The sequence below is a fragment of the Camelus bactrianus genome, chromosome 28 (assembly GCF_048773025.1).
Source record: "Camelus bactrianus isolate YW-2024 breed Bactrian camel chromosome 28, ASM4877302v1, whole genome shotgun sequence".
Taxonomy (NCBI): Eukaryota; Metazoa; Chordata; class Mammalia; order Artiodactyla; family Camelidae; genus Camelus; species Camelus bactrianus.
In genome coordinates, this window is record NC_133566.1 from 14874658 (window position 1) to 14893821 (window position 19164).

The 19164-nt window shown below is 44.4% G+C and overlaps 2 protein-coding genes across 5 annotated transcripts; one reads left to right on the forward strand and one right to left on the reverse strand.

The window, feature by feature from the left end:
• Positions 1-124: 124 nt before the first annotated feature.
• UNC50 (unc-50 inner nuclear membrane RNA binding protein) lies at positions 125-8119 on the reverse strand. 3 transcript variants are annotated; one of them, XM_010959052.3, is made up of 6 exons: positions 7972-8118; positions 6548-6831; positions 5625-5745; positions 1869-2008; positions 1678-1779; positions 125-467 (listed from the first exon to the last, which is right to left on the reverse strand). In XM_010959052.3, the coding sequence occupies exons 2-6, from the start codon at positions 6825-6827 to the stop codon at positions 331-333; spliced, it is 780 nt and encodes a 259-aa protein (XP_010957354.1). In that variant the 5' UTR covers positions 6828-6831; positions 7972-8118; the 3' UTR covers positions 125-330. The 3 variants fall into 3 exon arrangements, with proteins under 3 accessions (XP_010957354.1, XP_045375599.1, XP_045375600.1); XM_045519643.2 differs by having other exon boundaries at positions 312-493; positions 7972-8119; XM_045519644.2 differs by having other exon boundaries at positions 364-660; positions 7972-8119.
• Positions 8120-8156: 37 nt separating this feature from the next.
• Positions 8157-16956, forward strand: COA5 (cytochrome c oxidase assembly factor 5). Of its 2 annotated transcripts, XM_045519636.2 has the most exons (4): positions 8157-8375; positions 14183-14266; positions 15902-16011; positions 16427-16956. In XM_045519636.2, exons 1-4 carry the CDS (start codon positions 8277-8279, stop codon positions 16491-16493), a joined length of 360 nt encoding a protein of 119 aa, XP_045375592.1. In that variant the 5' UTR covers positions 8157-8276; the 3' UTR covers positions 16494-16956. The 2 variants fall into 2 exon arrangements, with proteins under 2 accessions (XP_045375592.1, XP_010957353.1); XM_010959051.3 differs by lacking the exon at positions 15902-16011 and having other exon boundaries at positions 8167-8375.
• The last annotated feature ends 2208 nt before the right edge of the window (positions 16957-19164 follow it).

A 19164-nucleotide genomic window follows, 5' to 3' on the forward strand; every position in this document is an offset into this window, starting at 1 on the left:
CGTTCTCCAAATGGCTCATCTTTCAAAAATAATTCATATTAGAAAATTTTATCTATTTTCCTCGTGCCCTTAGTACTCTGTATATCACTCTGTGTGCAGATACTAAAATGAGTAAAATACATGCTTTAGTTTAAAAAATATTTATTACAGCAATGTACACTTAGTTAGTTTTAAGGAATGTAGTCGAGAACAGTGTTCACACACATATTTCCTCAGATCTGCAAACTTTGCACCTTTAGGGTATCTACAGCGGGAGGCTATTTACAGGGTTCACACGCAGTCACCCCTCCCTGGCCCTGCTGGCTGGGCCGCGTGGGCAGCGGCCCCTGCTCACCGCACCCTGTACTTGTAGAAGGAGCACAGCGCGCGGGTGAAGTTCCATCCCAGCGCCAGCGACAGTCCGTAGAGCAGGATGAGCGGTGCGAACGGGTAGAGAAGGATCACTGTGTTTTTCAAAAACGGCAGTGCTGGAAAAGGGGCAAATCCAGACCCGCTGGTGAGAGAAACGCACGAATGAAGACAGCGCTCACCGCGGCCCGAGGGGCGGAAGAGGCGTGCGTCGGCTGAGCCTCACGGATTCATCTCACTGAGGATGCTGTGCGCAGCCAGAAAGGCACCACTGGTACCTCTCTCCTGCGTTACTTCCTTCTCAACTAACGGCTGTGACGACACCAAGAAGAGGTTTCTCAGCACAGAGGCCGAGTGAGAAGCAAACCCAGGACTACGGTTCCGCGTGAGGAACAAACATCACCCACGTTAAAGGACACAGTGGTGAACTTAAACCTGGGACCGCCTCAGAAGCCTCGCATCTAACGTGCCGACAGAGATGGATGATGTTACGGGGAAAACCAACTTTCAGCTATTTGAGATTTCCTAAAGTAAGTAGCGTTACTTGAGCTCTCCTGAGCTCAGCAGGAGATGGGCTGGTCTGTGATTATGTACAGAACCCCTCACCCCTAAGCTTCTCCAGTCCAGGAGGTGGCCTGGGACCTGGCCTGAGGCCCAGACTGTCCAGCAGGCGCTCCTGTCTGTTGACTCCTCACCAGCTCTGCACCTGCTGCCTGGAGACTCAGTGCACCCCAGGCAGTGCACCTGCTCCTGGGCACCCCCATCTCCCTGGGATGGGCAAACTTTGTGTACTGTGTCTCGGGTCCAGTATACGTATGAATTGTGAGCAGGGTTCATCTATTTTAAACACAGATGTTTACAAAATAAAGAATATTTCGAACAAAAGAACCCCCATAAAAATAAAAAATGAGGCAAAGGTTTTAAACACGCCTATACAGCAGACCCAACCCTATCCTCACTCTAACCTACTGCTGGTAACCCAGAACCAAAAGCCTGGGAGAAAAGGAGGAGGAAGCTTGTCGTGGGTTCCTGCAGTTAACTTGGAGAGCATCGGTATGATTTCATACGCTTCCTTGAAATTATAAAACTTGTTATAAACCAGCTATGCCACTTTCTAGCTACGTGACAATGGGCAAGTTAATCTCTCAGTGCCTGTTTCCTCATTTGAAAAATGCAGAGAAGTAAACCTGTATCATCTCATTATGAAAATTAAAGAGAGAATGCAGCGCCTGTTAAGAGCTCCATAAAAGTAAACTAACTTTATTACTGTTAACAACAACTTCCCCATCCTGTTATGCTGTCAGTCAACCAAAAAAATCAATTACTTACCACTGTATCCTAGGAAAGTTACATAGATATAATAGCCAACTGCAACCAACCATAAGGTATTTCCAACTAAATATCCAATAAATGTGTCTGTTAGGATAACATCTGTGGAAGAGATGCAGACAGTGAATCTCTCTTCAGTGCACACAGTGGAGACTTTTTGATAATAGGTTGAGAAGTAACTTGCTACTTACGGTTGATGAAGAAAAGCTGGATAAAATGCAGAATGATGAGCAGAGGATAAAACGCGTTCAGATGCACATCGAAGGCGTAGCCCCACTCCACGTCGTAGTCTCTGCTCTGCCGTTTCACCAAATACTTGTTAGAGATAAACCTGAAGAGCAAAGTTGAAGCTTCTCTCATGATCCAAGAAAAGTAACCCTGTGAACACTTAGGACTACCTCCCACGTGCCAAGCACGCCTCCAGGTACTGACGATGCAGGCGTCAACAAAACAAAGTCCCACCTTCAGTCTAGTGGGAGTAGACTGACAACAACATAAATACCTGTCAGTGGGACTATGGAGAAACATAAAGCAGCACAGACGGACAGAGAACACAAAGTTGAAATGCAAAGTTAAATATGATGGTCGCAGAGTGCACCGTCTGGGTGAAGACCCAAGGGCAGTGATGGGAACTCCCAGGGCAGGGCACTGCAGACGGAGGGGGTCCCAGCACAGAGGCGGAGGTGGTGGCAGAGGGCCCGGGATGTGGAGGGATGGGTGAGGGCACCAGAGTGCCTGGAACAAGGGACAAGAGTGGCAGGAAATGAAATCAGAAAAGAAACAGAAGCCGGATCTCACAGAGCCTGTGGCCGCTGTCAGGCCTTTGGCTTTGACTCCTGGGGAAGTAAGAAGTCACTGTGGAGTCCCCAGAAGAGCATCCGACTTACTGTTTTGACAGGATGGACACCTGGCTGCCGATCTGAGAACAGACTGTGGGATGAGAGAGGAGGCGGCAGAGAGGCCAGAGGGGAGGCTGCTAGCAGGAAGAGGTGGGAAGGGTGAGACAGGGGAGGTGCTGGCGTGCGGGACACACTGCAGCCAGAGGGCGGAGCCAACAGGATGTGCCTACATATTAGACCTGAGGTACGAGAGAGGATGATCAGTCAAGGAGGACTGCGAGTTCTGCCTAAAAACAAATGGAAGACTGAGGTGGGGGTGGCTCTAGGAAGAGTGGTTCAGGATGGGGAAGAGTGCAGGAGTCTGATATGGACCTGTTGTATGTTGAAGCAGCCTGTCAGTATGGAGTAAGTACACTGAGTCTAGAGTTCAGAGGAGACGTCCAAACTGGAGATAGAAACTCATCAATGTGTAGATGACACTTAAAGCCACAAACCCGAACGAGACCACCCAGAGAGTGAACGCAGACAGAGAGCAAGTCCAAGGCCTAAGACCTGGGTCACCCCCCACTTCCCCCAATTAAAAGCTCAGGGCATAAGGAGGACCCAGTAAGGAAAGAGTGGCCAGTAATGTCTCCATTCACAAGAATGACCACTCAAGCTTATGTCACTGTTCCACAGCATGGCCCACTAGTTCCGTTAAGTGACAGACGAATGAAGAGAGAGACATCCAGGTAATAGAAAAACAGATCTTCAATGGAAAAGAATGAAAAGGATCATTTGTGTCACAGCTGTGGAAATTCAGTGGACTTTTATATGTGTGATTTCATTTTAAGGATACAGTTAAGAAAATGCTACGCCTACAGTGGAAACAAACATAGAAAAGATAAAGGAGGGAGGACGTAGTACAGCACTAACACAAACGTCCTGTACTCAGTTATCCGAAAACGTCAAGATAATACTGCTTTGCTCCAACAAACTGGAACTTATGAAAACATCTTCCATCTTGGCCAAAAACGTGCCATTAAAATGAATGGAATAGGCACCGAGCCCACTACCCACTACCAGGACCCACTGCCACAACCCAGGACCACTGTGTGGTCCTCATGCTGCTCCTCCCCCTCTGCTCGGTCCTTCAATGGGTGCTTTCCAGGCTTCTGGACTCCATCCGAGGACTACTTCTAGAACAGACGCTCTTGAGAGCGCAGACAGCTGCGGCCTTCACCTCCCACCTCCATGTTAATCATGCCAGTCACGCCCCCGTCCTGGCCAGACTGCTGCAGCTTCACAGTTACCCAGCCCCAGTGTCGAATGAACCTTTATTTCCACTAAATACTCAGCAAGCCTCCTGCATTCAACATGCCCAACACAGAATGCTGCGTCTGCACCCGCTGCTTAGTCCTAAGCCAGAAACGTGCAGGCCGCCCCAGAGGCCCCAGCCTCCTCCCTCCCTCATCATGCCCTATGATCTTCCGTGACCCCGCACTGGTCTGGGCCTCCTCCACGCGAATGCAGACCCCACAACCGTACCCAGCCTCGCCACTCCCTCCTCCTCCACTGCCCTAGAGAAGATTTTTCCTGCAGTGTGAATCTGATGGTATTTCTTACTTCGAAGTCTCCAAGCTCCCCGCCTCTCCCCACGCCAAACCCACAATGTGGCCTGTGAGATAAAGACTTCTTTTTCTGAATTGTGTTTAGGGCCAACTTCTCTAGTCGCATCTCTTCCCCAGCCGCCCGGTGTCTCCCAGTCCCGGCGTGCTGTGCCCCGCTTCTCTGCCTTTGCACTTGGTACCAGGATTAACGACCCCGTCTGCCCAGACACCTCGTGCTGGCTTCTGTGGCGCCTCTGGGATGACCAACATCACACATTATTTCTATTTCTAGTTCCTCATGCAGTTCACACACGTCAGTTCTCAAAAATACACCGAGTCCTTTTCTATTTAATTCAAACTGGGATACAGATTTATACTAAAGGGACTAAACTCCTGGTTTCTGAGGCCCTCCAGGATCAATGTGTTCCTGGCAGAATGCCTGCTACAACCTGTTTGTTTGGAAGCCTTACTGAAATTTCTTCATATACCATGTTTTTCCTGGAAATTTTGATCATGTATATGTGACTTACAATAGTTCACAGTATTACTTTAAGGCCAGATTTTAGAATTTTAGACTAACGATGCATTGCATTTACTGACTACCTACCACATACAAAACCTGTTCTGCACTAGTCAGAAGTTACCAAGGAAAATGAAAGGTTGGTATCATCAGAGGTTAGAGTCTCAGAATTCTGCTTAAAATATTAATAGCATTTGTTGAGCACTTACTACATGCAAGGCACTTTTCATACCACAGTCTTCTCCAGTGTCCTGCATTTTATAAAATAATTAACTCCATCTTCTGAAAGAGGAGACTGGAACTGAGAAGTCCACAGTAAACAACTGACCTGGGTTTGGAACCCAGGTATCTCTGTGACTCTGGTTCCACAGTGTTTTCTCTAATACATGACAACATCCACCCCCTACACCCAGCCTGCCAGCCACACAGGAGCACTGACCTGGGCAAAAACTGAAAAGCCAAACACTAGATTTCCGCAGTACACTACTGTTGTCACAGCAAACCCAGCAAAGTCAGGCCGAGACACCGGTCAATAAAACCTGCGTGTGTCTCAGAAGGCACCGAAATTTTAACCAAAAAAGTCCTTTTTCAAGCATACTTCATTTAATGTCAGAGGTTCACAGTAAGATTCCATGAGAAAACCATCTACACATCCTGCACATGGAGAAGTGACCCACTGACAAACATAGAAAACTACCATCATCCAGACAGCTGAAACAGAACCGTGATATTTTTGCAAAATCAGGGTTTTTGTTAATATGACAGAATCATTATTTCAGTTCACTTATTTGCTGCACTTTGACAAAGCAGACCACCCCCTTAGAGTATTTTCTGACACAGGTGCTGGCCCAGGAGGACAAGGTCTGATAGTCCCGGCAGCCACAATCGATGCTTTCAGTTCATCTATCTAGTTTCAATTTCCATCAGGTACTCTCTGAACCAAGCAAACAGAGGTTTTACAGCAAGCAGTAGCTGAAAAACCAAAATCATGGTACTTACCACATTAAAGTTGATATGAGAAGACCGACGCCTACACAATCTATGAATACAACCCACAGGAGCAGCTTTATTGTCTCAAAAAATCCCATGTCCAGCACAAAGCCAAATCCTATAGTGGACACTGAAAGAAAGATTTACAAGATGCGTTCAGGTACTTTGCTAGTTTCTGGGGATACAGGGCAGTCTCTGCCTTTCAGATGCCCAGTCTAGTGCAGGAGACAAGGATGTAAAAAAAAAAAACAACAAACAAACCCCAGAGATGTATCAGGTGAAACTGATAAAGAAATGCAGACCACCTTGGAACACAGAATAGCCACTGAGATATCTGAAGTTTACCGAGGAGGCCCTGTCTGTCTGTGGTTCACCAGGATGGCCCCAGCATATGGAAAACCACTAGTACTGAAGAGGCACTCATCTATTTAAGTCCCAGTGAAGGTGAGAAAAATCCTGACACACTCCAGCACCCTCAAGGTGGTTCAGACCCTTTCACTACACTACCGGAGAACTTAAAGCAGTTTCTCAAGCTCGTATCCGTGCTTTCAGAACTCTCACTCTGGACTGGCCTGATTGTGAAATGCAATTTCCAATCTTGATAGTAATTTTTCACAGTAAGTTTGCACTGGGGTATATCAACTTATTTATCATTAGTAGTTAAAAGACATGGAGTAACTCTGCCCTCTGCTTTTTAAAGTTCCAGGGAAACAGTTTACTCTAGCATCTGCTCAGGACCTTTAGAACCAAGAAGAACACAGCCTTCTTTCATGTGAGGATATTTTTGAGGCTTCAGAAAGAAAGTAACAGCTTCAGAGATCCCCAAATTGTGACCCACAATACTCTGACAACGTAAGATTCTCCAGATGACAAGTCCAACCTGAAACACATCATCGGTTCTTCAACACTACTGCAGATACACGAACACTTACCACAGAGCCAGATACTTAACAGGACCAAGAAAGCAGGGTCATCTCTGGCCCACTGGTCCTTTGTCTGCTTTCGATAATGAAAATTTCTATAAACTCTCTGTGGGGAAGTGAACAGGTAGAGCATCTGCCAGGCGGCAAACTCAAAGTCCATCTGCCGAAAACGGAAAAGCCTCCGCAAGTACTTGTAGCGCTTTGCTCCAGCTGTGTGTCGGGCTGCATCCCTGGAACTCAATGCTCCGTTCCCCTGCGCTAGGGAATTCACTGTGGTGCTTGGTAACATCTTCCTGGATGGAAGGGAAAAAAAATTTGTTTACAAGTAATCTGAAGAAACTGTTGACTACTAGCACCCCTCCAAGTCACTCTACATTTCGGCCCAATCCTTGAGAAGAGGCAGGGTTCCAAAGCAAGTGGAGCTGGTTCTCAGGCTGGTTTGGGGGCTCCAAGAACTGTCCACTGCACTCCAGGCAAGGACTGCCCCACACCCTTCTGAACCTTCATAACACTTTTTATAGGATCCACATGTTCTCCACACTTCACCTCCCTCAACCCTCAGGCTGCCCTCCCAGGTGACTATGGTTGAGACAGAAAGAAAAGAGGCCGTGGGAGCTAAAGTGATCCCTCCTAAGCAGATAGTGACAGAGCCAAAATTTGAACTCAGGAACCCCTTGCTCCAAATTCCATCTGTCATCTGTGCTCTTAACCATCAAGCCTAGAGCGCATGTTTAACACGCCTGAGGTCCTGGGTTCAATCCTCAGTACCTTCTCTGAAAATAAATAAATAAATAAACGTAATTGCCTCCTCCCCGCCAAAACAAACAAACAACAACAAAAACAAGAAACGCTGTTCCCAAAGAGATGCAATAAATGGCCTATCACACAGGTCCATCAGCGTATGACCAGCAAGCAACTCGTTCACTAGAATGTGATATAAAAACAAAAGCAAAACTCCAATGCATCGTGTTTTACTCCCTGAACAGTTCAGCAGGAGAACGACAGTGTGGGAGTCCGGCCGAACCAGTGTGAAGCCAGGGGAGCGCAGGTCACCGTCCGGCCCCCAAGCCCCGCCGGAGCAGCCCAGTCCGGCTCCACTCCCCAGGCCTCCGCGACGCCGGCCGCGCCTCCCGGGCCCAGCAGCTCCAGGGCGGCCCGGTTTCCCATAAAAACACAGGACGGCCAGTTACATGTGAATCTCAGAGACCGGAGTAATTTTTAGTATAAGAAGATCCGAAACACTGTGTGGACATACGCAAACCAGAACATCAGTTCTTGTCCGAAATTCAGCTGTGACCGGCCTCCCTGATCTTGTCTGGCAGCCCTACCGCAGGCCGAGCAGCCCGATTCGGGCGCGGTGAGTCCACGGCCAGAGGAAAACGCCCCGGAGCGAGCCGGAGCCGCGAGCGGACGGGGCGGTCGGCAGGTCTCACCTGGAGCCCCGCGGCGGCGGCCTCCACCAGCTCCAAACTGGACCCGGACCTCCGCGCAGCAGCCGCGGGGCCAACTCCCCTTCCCGCAACGTCGCGGGAGCTGAGGGGGCGGGGCGGGACGTGTCACGTGATCCACTTCCTCGGCGCGCGCAGCCTCTCGGACTCCCGTCATCCGCCGCGCGCCCGCCGGAAGTTGTTGCTGCGGGCTTCCGGTCCCGCCCGCCGCGGCGTCCCTGGCGTCCTGCCGTGTCTGAGTCGTTGCTGACCCGAGTGGGTCCGGGCCGCCACGGTCTGGAGACGCAGTCATGCCGCGGTATTACGAGGACAAGCCGGAGGGCGGCGCGTGCGCGGGCGTGAAGGAGGACCTGGGCGCCTGCCTGCTGCAGTCGGACTGCGTGCTCCAGGTAACGCGGCCGGGCGCTCGGGTGACCAGACGCGCGAAACGGGGAGGTGGGGCTGGCGAAGGGCTCCCGGCCCACCTGCGGTGGCGGTGGAGAGACGGGCCTCGGAGTTGACCGTCCTGGGTGTCGAGCACAGCTCCAAATTAATGAACTCGGGCAAATTCAAATCGGAGCCTCACTCCCCAACGGTGTGATAAGGAAGATAAAATTATCAGAGAATTACATGAACCTGGTACACTGTATTGGCTGATGGTTCCTCCTGTCTCTTTTCGGTTGTGGCTGACTAGATACTGTACTTACCTTGTATTAGTTTGAACATGTTGCTGAGTTGTAGTTCTATGCATTCTCGGGTAAGTTGTTAATAAGGCAGCTTGGTGTTTTCACCACTTTGTATCTTGCTCCCCCTACCGTTGATTTTGTGGGTTTAGGTGCTTTGATGGGAGATAAGGGGTTACTCTCACACTCTCAGCTCACTACTAGTCTGAATGCAGTGAGGTCCAAAGTTGACTGGAGTCCTGGATTATGGCTTTAAACCCAACCAAAGCAAGTACCGTTTCCAATTACAAAGGCCTGATGAAAGGTCAATCAGTTATTTTTGCATTTAGAGATGTAACTTCAGAAAGTTGCCCTTATTTCAAAGAAAAGACAGCTACCCCCAACTGGACATCAGCCATAAGGCTACATCGGTGTTTCTGCTGAGTCATGATGTACACTTGCTTCACTGATTTTGGCAGTCAGCCAGACTGGCCTCCGGGTGTCTGGTAAAACTTTAGAGTTGTTATGAATGTAAGAGGTTATCTAGTCCAGCTTACACAGTTGAAACGGATACACTGTGTTCAGGCTCCCCTGTCCAAGGCTGTTACCATTCTGCTCCTTAATTGGTGCAAATGTTCTGCCAGCTCCTAGTGAATGCCTACTAAGTAGCAGGCACGGTGCCAGGTGCTGGTGATACAAAGATGAATCATTTACAGTCATTACCTACATAAGCTTGATCTGATGGGAGGAATAGACATGTAAGGGGCCAGCTTCTTGTGATAAATGCTGTGTAAGAATGTAATAAATATTTAATGAGTAGAGGAACGAAATACTTTGGACACCCAGTGGAGAGCAGCTTATTTTGTTTGAGAATTTGGAAACTTCTCACAGGGGAGGTGACATTTGATCTGAGTCTTAAAGGTTGAGTAGTAGTTTATCAAGTAAAGGGCTGTGATGGTTGTGGGGAGAATCCAAAAGAACAGCATAGAGGATCCTGGTGGCAGGGAGAATACCAAGTTGGTTTTTTGCAGTGGTTGATTGATTTAGCAAACATTTGCGTGCCAAGCCTAATTCACGGGACATGCAAGTGAATGGAACACCATTTGCTCCTGAGCAGAAATTGGATCTCTGGAAAGCTCGAAAGCTGGGGATGCGGAATGGGCAGGACACGTGGCACAGATGTTGCTTTCCCCCATTGAGTATGTGGCTTTTTTTGTGGCTGAGTTTGGTTAGCTAGGAGAACATGATGTTTATAAATACTCTCTTAAATGGAAGTGCATTTAAAGTTTGTGTTAAAGTCATCCCGAATGGTCACTTCAACTGGAATATAAAAGTAGTACTGAGGTAAAACACTGGGTTATGCAAATCCAGGATGGTATCCTACCTTTTCGGAAGGTGTCGCTGGCACCCACCACTCTCCACTAGGGACTCAAGACCAAGGGAAGTTCTGCTGAGGTCTGTAACTGCTATGTATGGCCACCTCATTTATGATAAGGTTTTTGATTCCTCAGCTCCTTGAATACAGAAGTTGATCTTTTGGCAGGTGATGCTGTAGTCTCTCTTTAACTCACTTGAAAGGCTACTGGATCTCACTTTAGGGGGGAATTCAACATAAAATAATTCGTTCTAGGGCTGCAATGAGAGATAGTCAAAGAACTGTAGGGGCTCAGAGAAACTCAGGGTAATGGTGATGAGGATGTAAATTTATCCTCATTAGGGGCTGGAAAAGAGAAGCAAGGAAAAGGCAGATTTAAAGGGCATCTCTTGGATAAACTTCTTAGAATTTTATGACTCCTAGGAGATCAAAAAGGTTGAAACTATGCCCAAGAACCTCAGTTACAAGCCATCTCCTTTGTGTCTGTTAACAGCTTCCAGACCTGCTGACTTTTCATCAGAATCACCTGGAGATGGGGGCGTGGAGCTCAAAAGTACAGATTCCACTGCTCTCCTTTCCCTTATAAATTAGAAGTGTTCCAGGTTGATTCTTGGGCTCAGCCATATTTAGGAATCACCAATCAGAAGGCAAATAAGCTTGGCAGTGTATTAGTTAGGTTATAGGTTTAGGGAAATGTTACAGAGGCCCGGAATAACAGTGGCTTAAACAAGATAGAGAATTCTCTCTTTTGCTCTTGTGCTTATAAGTAGGAGCTAGACTGATGCTGTCTTCTATGAACCAGAAGCTGTTGATCTATGGTCTTAGGTGCTATGACAGCAGGGAGCTAGGTTGTTATTCTCACACTCATGGTCAGGATTGCTTGGCTGCCACACCATCAGGGCAAGTAGTATGATGGAGTAAAGTGGGAAAGGGGGGCAAGCCACTTTCCCTTAAGAACCAACCCATTTTCATTTCAGTTCCCTATGTATTCTGTTGTCTAGAACTTAAGTCACGTGACCATACCCAGCTGCAGGATGGTTGGGAAATCTAGCCCAGCCATATGCCCCACTAAAAAGAAAGAGTGAATATTAAGGGACAGTTAGCAGTCTGCCATTAGAGGTGGAGGTGGAAGAAGATGAAGTAACATTTCTCTCTCAGGTTTAGTGTACCTAGATGGATCTTCCCACCAGGCAGATGGTAGTATGGGTTGAAAGCTTGTGGAAAAGATGGCATCTTAGATACAGTTTGAGGAAGCATCAGTTTATAAATTAGTTAAAGTCTTTTGCACAGTTGTAGTCTTTTTTTTTCTTTCCATTGTTCATGTGGGCAGCCTCATTACGAAGTTTGAGGGAGGAACGTAATAGTGTAGAGAAGCTTGCTACTCTGTTCTGTTTCACTTTTGAGAGTCACTGATGTAGATTCAAATCTAGGGCCCAAGCAGACATAAAGACTAGAATGTGGCCAGGACTCTGGGGATGCGGAATGCCGCAGACGTGGTACCTTGTAGCTTTTTTGTTTTACTATAAAAGCTAGGAGTGAGACTGGCACTTGCAAAATAAAGGTTTGGGGGAGTGACTCCAGTTGTTGGGTTGGGCTGTTGAAACTGGCTTGAGGGTGAAGCGCAGGTGAAATTTAAGTTACATTTTTTCCTGGTGCATAGATGCACCAGTTGTTTTTACTTAAGTAGTACTCTAGGCAACGTTGTTAACATCTTTCTAAAGTGTTGAGAATCAAAACTGTTCAGATTTTAGGGTACCTAATTGTGGCTGTTTGAGCTTTTAAAGTTAACGCTGAAAAGGGTCATTTTTATTCCCGGACAAAACTGCTTGACTCATCTTGCATTGGAGCTCACCTTGAGTGGGAAGATTTCATGACTTTCCTTTATATTGTCAAGCACTGCATACAGCTAGGTGTTTATAAGCAGTATATGTTTAATTTTTAATTTATTATTATTTCTTTAATAGTTATAAAATGTAAGGTTTTGATATTTTTCCCTCACGTATTGCAAATCAGTTTGATGTCATTAAACCTTGATTTAGAAAATTCAAGTTCAGTCTCCTTTTTTCAGATGTTACTTTATACATTTTCATTCCCTGGAGAGGGAACCCCTTCAGTGCCTTTCCCTGTTCCCGCTCTGGCACCTCCTGCACTTTGTGGCCTGCTCACACTGCCAGTGAACATTTGCATGTGTACACCTCCTGCCTGCTGTTGAGGGCTCTGTGTAGGCAGGAATATCTTGTATTTACTTTTTAACCTCCCACTTAACTGATCTTGAACAGTCCTGATTTTTTTTTTTTTTAATAAATTAGTCCTTGTGAGTGTTTAGTTACTAGACAGATTAGTCGGGTAAAGCATTCAAAAAAACTCTGCAGCAGTTACAATTGTTTCTTAATTGAAGTACAGTTGATTTACAATGTGTTAGTTTCTGATATACAGCATAGTGATTCAGTTATACATACATAAATTCTTTTTCATTGTAGGTTATTACAAGCTATTGAATATAATTCCCTGTACTATACAGTAGGACCTTGTTTATCTGTGTGATATATAGTGTCTGGTATCTGCAAATCCCAAATTCCTAATTTATCCCTCCCCTCTTCCCCTTTGGTAACTAAGTTTGTTTTCTCTGTCTCTGAGTCCTTTCTGATTCATAAATAGGTTCATTTGTGTCAGTTTTGTTAGATTCTCCATATAAGTGATATATTTGTCTTTCTCTGTCTCACTTCAGTTAGTATGGTCATCTAGGTCCATCGATGTTGCTGCAAATGGCATTATTTCATTCTTTTTTATGGCTGAGTAGTGTAAATATTTGTGTAAATATGTAACAACTTTTTTATCCAGTCATCTGTCAATGAACATTTAGGTTGTTTCCATGTCTTGGCTATTGTAAATAGTGCTGCTAAGAACATTGGGGTGCATGTATCTTTAATTAGAGTTTTCTCTGGATATATGTTCAGGAGTGGGATTGCTGGATCACATAGTAACTGTATTTTTAGTTTTTTAAGTACTCCCCATACTGTTTTCTATAGTGGCTGCACCAAATTACATTCCCACCAACAGTGTAGGCGGGTTCCCTTTACTCCACACCCTGTCCAGCAGTTATCGTTTGTGGATTTTTTAATGATGACCATTCTGACTGGTGTGAGGTGCTGTGCCTCACTGTGGTTTTGATTTCACAGCAGTTAAATTTTAATCTTGCTTCTTTGAATTGTGAAATATACTCTTCTGTAGATGCTTCCATGTGTCCAGTATATTTAGGTGCTTTTTTGTTAAGTTAAATTGATGGCAGTATATTTGTTCAGAATATCTTAAGATAATGAAGTAATAGTTTGTTAAGATTCATAAAAAGCTCATCCCCTGTGAATATTCTTGTAGAGGTATCCTGTCTTGGTGGCAGAAAGGAAATGGTTTAATCCAGTTTTCTGAAGCTCTGTTTTGCGCTTTCACTGCTTAAAGATGACTTAATTAGACAGTGGGCCCAGGCAGATCTTCCCTCACAAGTATATATAAATTCTGTTAAAAATCTCACTTTCTTCTTCCAGTTGAGCTTCCCAGAATAGTGAACTTGACTGTGGGGATAACGGGTGGGAAATGCTGAGATGTGTTGGAAGTAAAATTGCTTGCATTAAAATGGTATTATAATTGGAGGCTTTGAAGCTCCTTGATACTACCTTCCAGAATAAACCCTCCCATTCGCCACTGCAGCATGCCTGATCTCGCACACGCTCCTTCTCTGTCTTGTCTCTCTCTGTCTCACTGTGTCTGCCACGCACACTGCTTTCTTGTCTGTCTGTAGGACTTCTTGAGTGTAAAAGTTTTGCAGAGAAGAAACCCCATTACTACTTTCAACTTTACTCTTTCCCTTTCTTACATATAAGGAGCTTGAAGGAGCTGGCTAGATTTTTATATACACATTTTAAGGAAGAGTATCCCATGGAAACCAGTGTTTTCAAGAATTCAAGGGAACCCTTAAACAGTGCCCCCAAATTATTTTACGTATTTTTGTCCTCTTTTTTTTCCCTTAAGTACCAACAGTCAAAATGAATTACAAACTATTTCTTATATAATTTAATATTTTCTTCTTTTAACTTTAAAAAAAAAGAACTGTTTCCAGAAAGACAGTTACTTTATACTTTGTGAGAAAATTTCCCAGGCATTTAAATTGTTTTATTTGTCATAGGAAGGAAAATCCCCTCGGCAGTGTCTGAAGGAAGGAAACTGCAAAGCTTTGAAATACTCATTTTTTGAATGTAAAAGATCAATGGTAAGTGGCCAAAGGTTTTTAAAAGCTTATGCTAAAAATTAGTTCTGTGGAGTTAAATATGTGAGTGACTTAGTAATTATAAAAAGGTTGCAGTCATATCACTTGGAAAAAAGGATGTATTTCTTTTTTGTTACCCAGTGAATTAATGTTAGCTAACATTCATGAAAACCCACAGCTGATTGTTCTATTGTTCTGCTGTTAACCATAGCTGCTGAATTTCATGAATTTCTGAAAGAGGAAGAGAGTAGTCTTGGCAAGTATAAAAGGGGGAAAGTTGATGTTGGTCACTGTGTATTCAGGTCACTTGGCAAATACACACAGACCCACAACGTGGGAGTTTAAGGTGTATGCACTGTGCTTTGGCATGCTGACGTGACTAGGGGAAAGTGTTAGTGTCTGTGTGTAAAGTTTTAGAATGATGGATTGTGGAAAGACAGCCTAAGAGGACATTAGAAATCTCAGATGGTTTCTCCTCTAATCTTTGATTTCAAAGATCTACAAAGATCTTTGGAAAGATCTTTGGAATAGAAACTGAAAGCCTTCTCTTTGTGAAAAAAATATGAAATCAGAAAAATGAACATCCCTTTAAAAACAGCAGTAACTTGAACTTGAACCTGCTTTTGTGGAGAAACAGCACTCAGATCCCTTCCCTTTTGTTGATAGGAGAAGCAGAGAGTACAGGATACCGGGGAGGCCAAACAAGAACTTGAGCATGTTTGCTAACTGATCCGATCCCGGGAGATGTAAAGTTAGGTGAAATTCAGCCATGCTCTTCTCTCAAGTGACACAGTTCTCTGCCAGATTTTTCTGTCATTTCACCTAAGAAGAGAGGATTTTCTGGCCTTCTTTCATATAGTTTTGTTACCTGTGTAAAATGCAAGTCTTTAGATCTTTCAGGAATTTCAAATCATGTTTAAATCATTGAGAAGTCAGAAAGAACAGTTGGTGTAGGAGGTATGAGTTGTCCTTTTTAGTCGTAATGACTGAATTTGTAATAACCTCCTTCTGATTCCCTGCCTAAAGCTCGGTCTTTGATCTCAAAGAACTTTAAAAAATCAGAACATGTAAAAATTTTCAGTTTATCAGCCTTCTGCAGAAATTTGTAACAGTCTTGAATAAAAAGTAAAAGTGCTTCTGACCATTTCTAAATATCAGCACAAAGCAGAGCTACACTCATACTTTGACACCAGGAAAGAGCAGCCTAAGGAACTTTTTAGCAGACTTAGAGATTCTTACAGCCTTTCTCCAAGACCAATTCACTGTTAGTGCTCCAAGATAGTGGAGTCCTGTCACACTTAACTAATGCAACTTTAATTGTGCACTCTTGGCAAAAACTCGAAATGTAACAGTTTCAATTTTGCTGGTAATTTTGCTTAATATTTCAAACAGTGAGTGAATAATCCAGAGTGAAGGCGAGGTGAGTTTGAATCGGCTGATCTCTCGTAGTGCAGGCATCTCATCATCCTGCTTATGATTCCCAAGTTTAAAGACAAATAACTAATTTGTTGAAAATGGGGCCCTTAGCTACTGTATCTAGTGCTGAGGTGAAGAAATAGCCATCTGTCCCTCACTGGCTCTGTTGTTTTCATTAGTAAGTTTTAGCTTTAAAATAACTCCTTCGTATGGAACTTCTAGGGAGTGACGCTGACTTTGCAGTTTTGGACCCTCCATCCCACCACACCACCCTTAAGAAGTGGCTGCACTGTGAGGCTTCGGTCAAAGGACATGCAGTTGACCTATGGGTGGTAATTTAATCCCAAAATGGCTGTATGTTACCGAACATTTTTCAGGGCTCTTTCCTCTTCTCTCAGTTGCTATTTAAAGGTTTTAAATACACTTGACTGTTAACCCAAACAGAACTTAATTAGAAAGTCAAGTTTGTTAGAACAACATATATTGAGTGTACTTCAGAGAGAAAGATAAATGTAATTTGGATTCTACTTGAGAAAATCCTTATGGTGACCTTATATAAGACTTTTGTTTTTAACACCATCTTCGTTGTTATTAGTGTTTTTCCTTGGTAATGGTGACAGTTGCCTTTTTGATTGTGCTGGAAACTGGTTTACTTCTCTCATGTAGTGAACCAGTTTACCAAACCTTACCAAAGCTATGTTTAATTTTGTTGTCCAAAACATGATTTAGTTGTATATTTATTTTCAGTTGGATGCCAGATCAAGATTCAGGGGAAGAAAAGGATATTGATGCGACTATGTTGAAACCAAGATGAAAACAACAAAGGATTTTCTCTGGTCTTTAACACAGAGAAGCCAAAATTGGAAACATACTTTTTGCTACATCTGTTCACTTGGACCAGTTTTTCCCTACATGGACACTGAAGAAAATGGATAAGTTCTGGTTTGAATATGTTATAAAGTAAATGATTCTCTTGCTCTAAGTTATTTTTAGAGGAAAACTTAATTGAATAGTTATGGGTTGGAAACACAATAGATGTGTTTTAAGAATTGTTCTGAAGCACAAAGAATGGAAAGATTGTTATTTTCAAACTTGACTCCTCAACCAAATGACACAGTTGGTACATCCTTTGTGAAGACTGTGAAGGCCACTGATGTGCCATGGAGGCTGGTGAGAAAATGTCCATTGGGAAAGTTTAGGATAAAACTTTGATTCTTTTATTCAGTCTGTACTGTTTAGTTCTAAAATAAATTGTGCTTGATTCCTTGGAGAAGAAATGTTTGATTTGCACTGGAAGGGAGGGAGGGAGAAAGAAAGTATAAATATTGTATCTTTTCCAAACATAAAGACAAAATCTTAAAAGCCATTGGGGAGCCTTGAAATACAGAGGGAAAACTGCGGGCTGTGTCTGCAGGGTGGCCTGGTCCTCATGGAGCACGTTGTCCGCGGACAGGTGCAGCGGGAGAGGTGTGCTGGACCCACTCTGGACAGTTCGGAAAAGCAGGTAAAGAGCTAACACTGGAATGGTTTCCCTTCTCATGGATGTGTTATTATTATATGCCCCATTTAAGTGGGATGAAATTTCTGCCAAAGTAAACACAAACAAAAACACATGATTTGACTTTAAGCAAGAGTGTCTGCTGGGCCTGATTTTTATCATTCCTCCTCATTACTCAGTGCAATGGATTCATCTCAGAGTGGGAGCCACGCCTCCAAATTAATGGATTTCCTTGTGCCACATCTTAAGTTACAATGAAAAGTGATCTGTGTGAAGGACGCCATTGAAATGAAGTGGTTTTAAGACTTGAATTAACTTTATGGATAGTGATAACCCTTACAATCAAGGGGGAAGAGGCAGAGTGTTTTACGGTCAGTCAGGCTTCTGCTTCCAGGGGCTGACTACAGCCTAAAAATCTGACAAGTGTTTGTTCCACTCTGTGGCATTATGGCAAGGCAAAAAGAGGCCAGAATTATGCATTCACGAATGTTTCCACCTCTGATCATTGTGATTGAGCAAAAGAATGAATTATTTGCAACCCTTGATCCTAAGAGTCAGTCAGCACCTGTCAAGTCCAGAGAAGTCTGTTGAGGAAATCAGACTCCTAATTCAGACCTTTTGGGAAATTTCATAAGCATAGGTAGCAACCTAGAAAGGTACACAGGACTCTGAGTGCATGTATGTAAAAATGGATTTTTTTTTTTTTTTTTTTTTTTTGAGGAATCTGGAAGCCAGCATACTCCCAAGTTGAGGACATAAAGGTGAGTCTGGGGAAACTAAGGTAGCTAGAGAGAGGCTAGAGCTCAGTGGTAGGGTGCATGGCTAGCATGCAGGAGGTCCTGGGTTCGATTCCAGGCAGAGAGAGGCACCTGTTCTTTCTTCTCTCTCTCTTCCTTCTCTCCTGGAAGGAAGGGAGGAAGGACTCTTTGACACCTGCCCAGGCTGGTAAATAGGTTTTTTTGAGTAGCTCCTGTGTGACTTGATTTAAGGGCCAGCTCATTTTGTGGAGAAATCACAATAAAAGAAGGCATGTGTGAGACAGTTCTTGAAGGAGGAATAAGAAGATTGAGGGGTGGTTATCCAGATCAGAGGGAACATGGACACAGTCAGGGATGTAAATTCTGGGATGGTTAAATCCTGGGATGGGTATGGATTTAAATTCTGGAATGGGTTGAAGAGAGATGATCTTAGTGGCTGATGGGATGTGGAGGGGAAGGAAGGTGACCCCAGGGTGGAAGGTGAGGCCATTTATCAGTAGAGGAGAGCTGGGTCAGCTTGGAGGTGGGAAGGAGCACGCTTGGTATTGACATGCTGTGTTTGGGACACCCACAGGACACTCAGGCAGAATGCCTAGGATGTGGTTGGATATTTAGATTGATTTGGACGTAGAGTCTAGAATGGACCTGGAAATCTGGGAGTCATCAGCAAATATGAAGAGTTAAGTGTGATAGAAGTTATGGACAGCAAACCTGGGGAGCACGGTGTTAGTGGTGGGTGGGGTCAACAACCCTGTCAGAGTGAAGGGATGGTCAGAGACAGTGAGAGACCAGGAGAATGAGGCCACAGAAGCCAAGGGAGGGATGAGCTGCAGGGAAGAGGACACGATAAAGTGCTGTATTCTCCATCCGTCTAGCATAAGTAGAAACACAAGCACATTTCCTATCCTCTCCAACCTGTCCCAGCATTTTGGTCTGTTAAATGGTACAACAGACTGATAGCACCATGAAGATTTATGATTGCAGACCTGCCTGGACTGGTTGAAAAGGCTCCCTGGGAGGATCTGAGGATATTCTATTCCCACACTCTGTCAGAACTTGGGTAGTGACAGCTGTAATAAAAAAGAAAACAAAGTTGAACTATACTTCATGAAAAAAAATCAGAGTTGAAAAATAAATAAATAAATTGCTCAAACTGTATATGTCCTTCGCCCTGAAGTGGGTCTCTTGTTCTTCTTTTATTACCCAGTCTGCCACTCTCTCTTGATTGT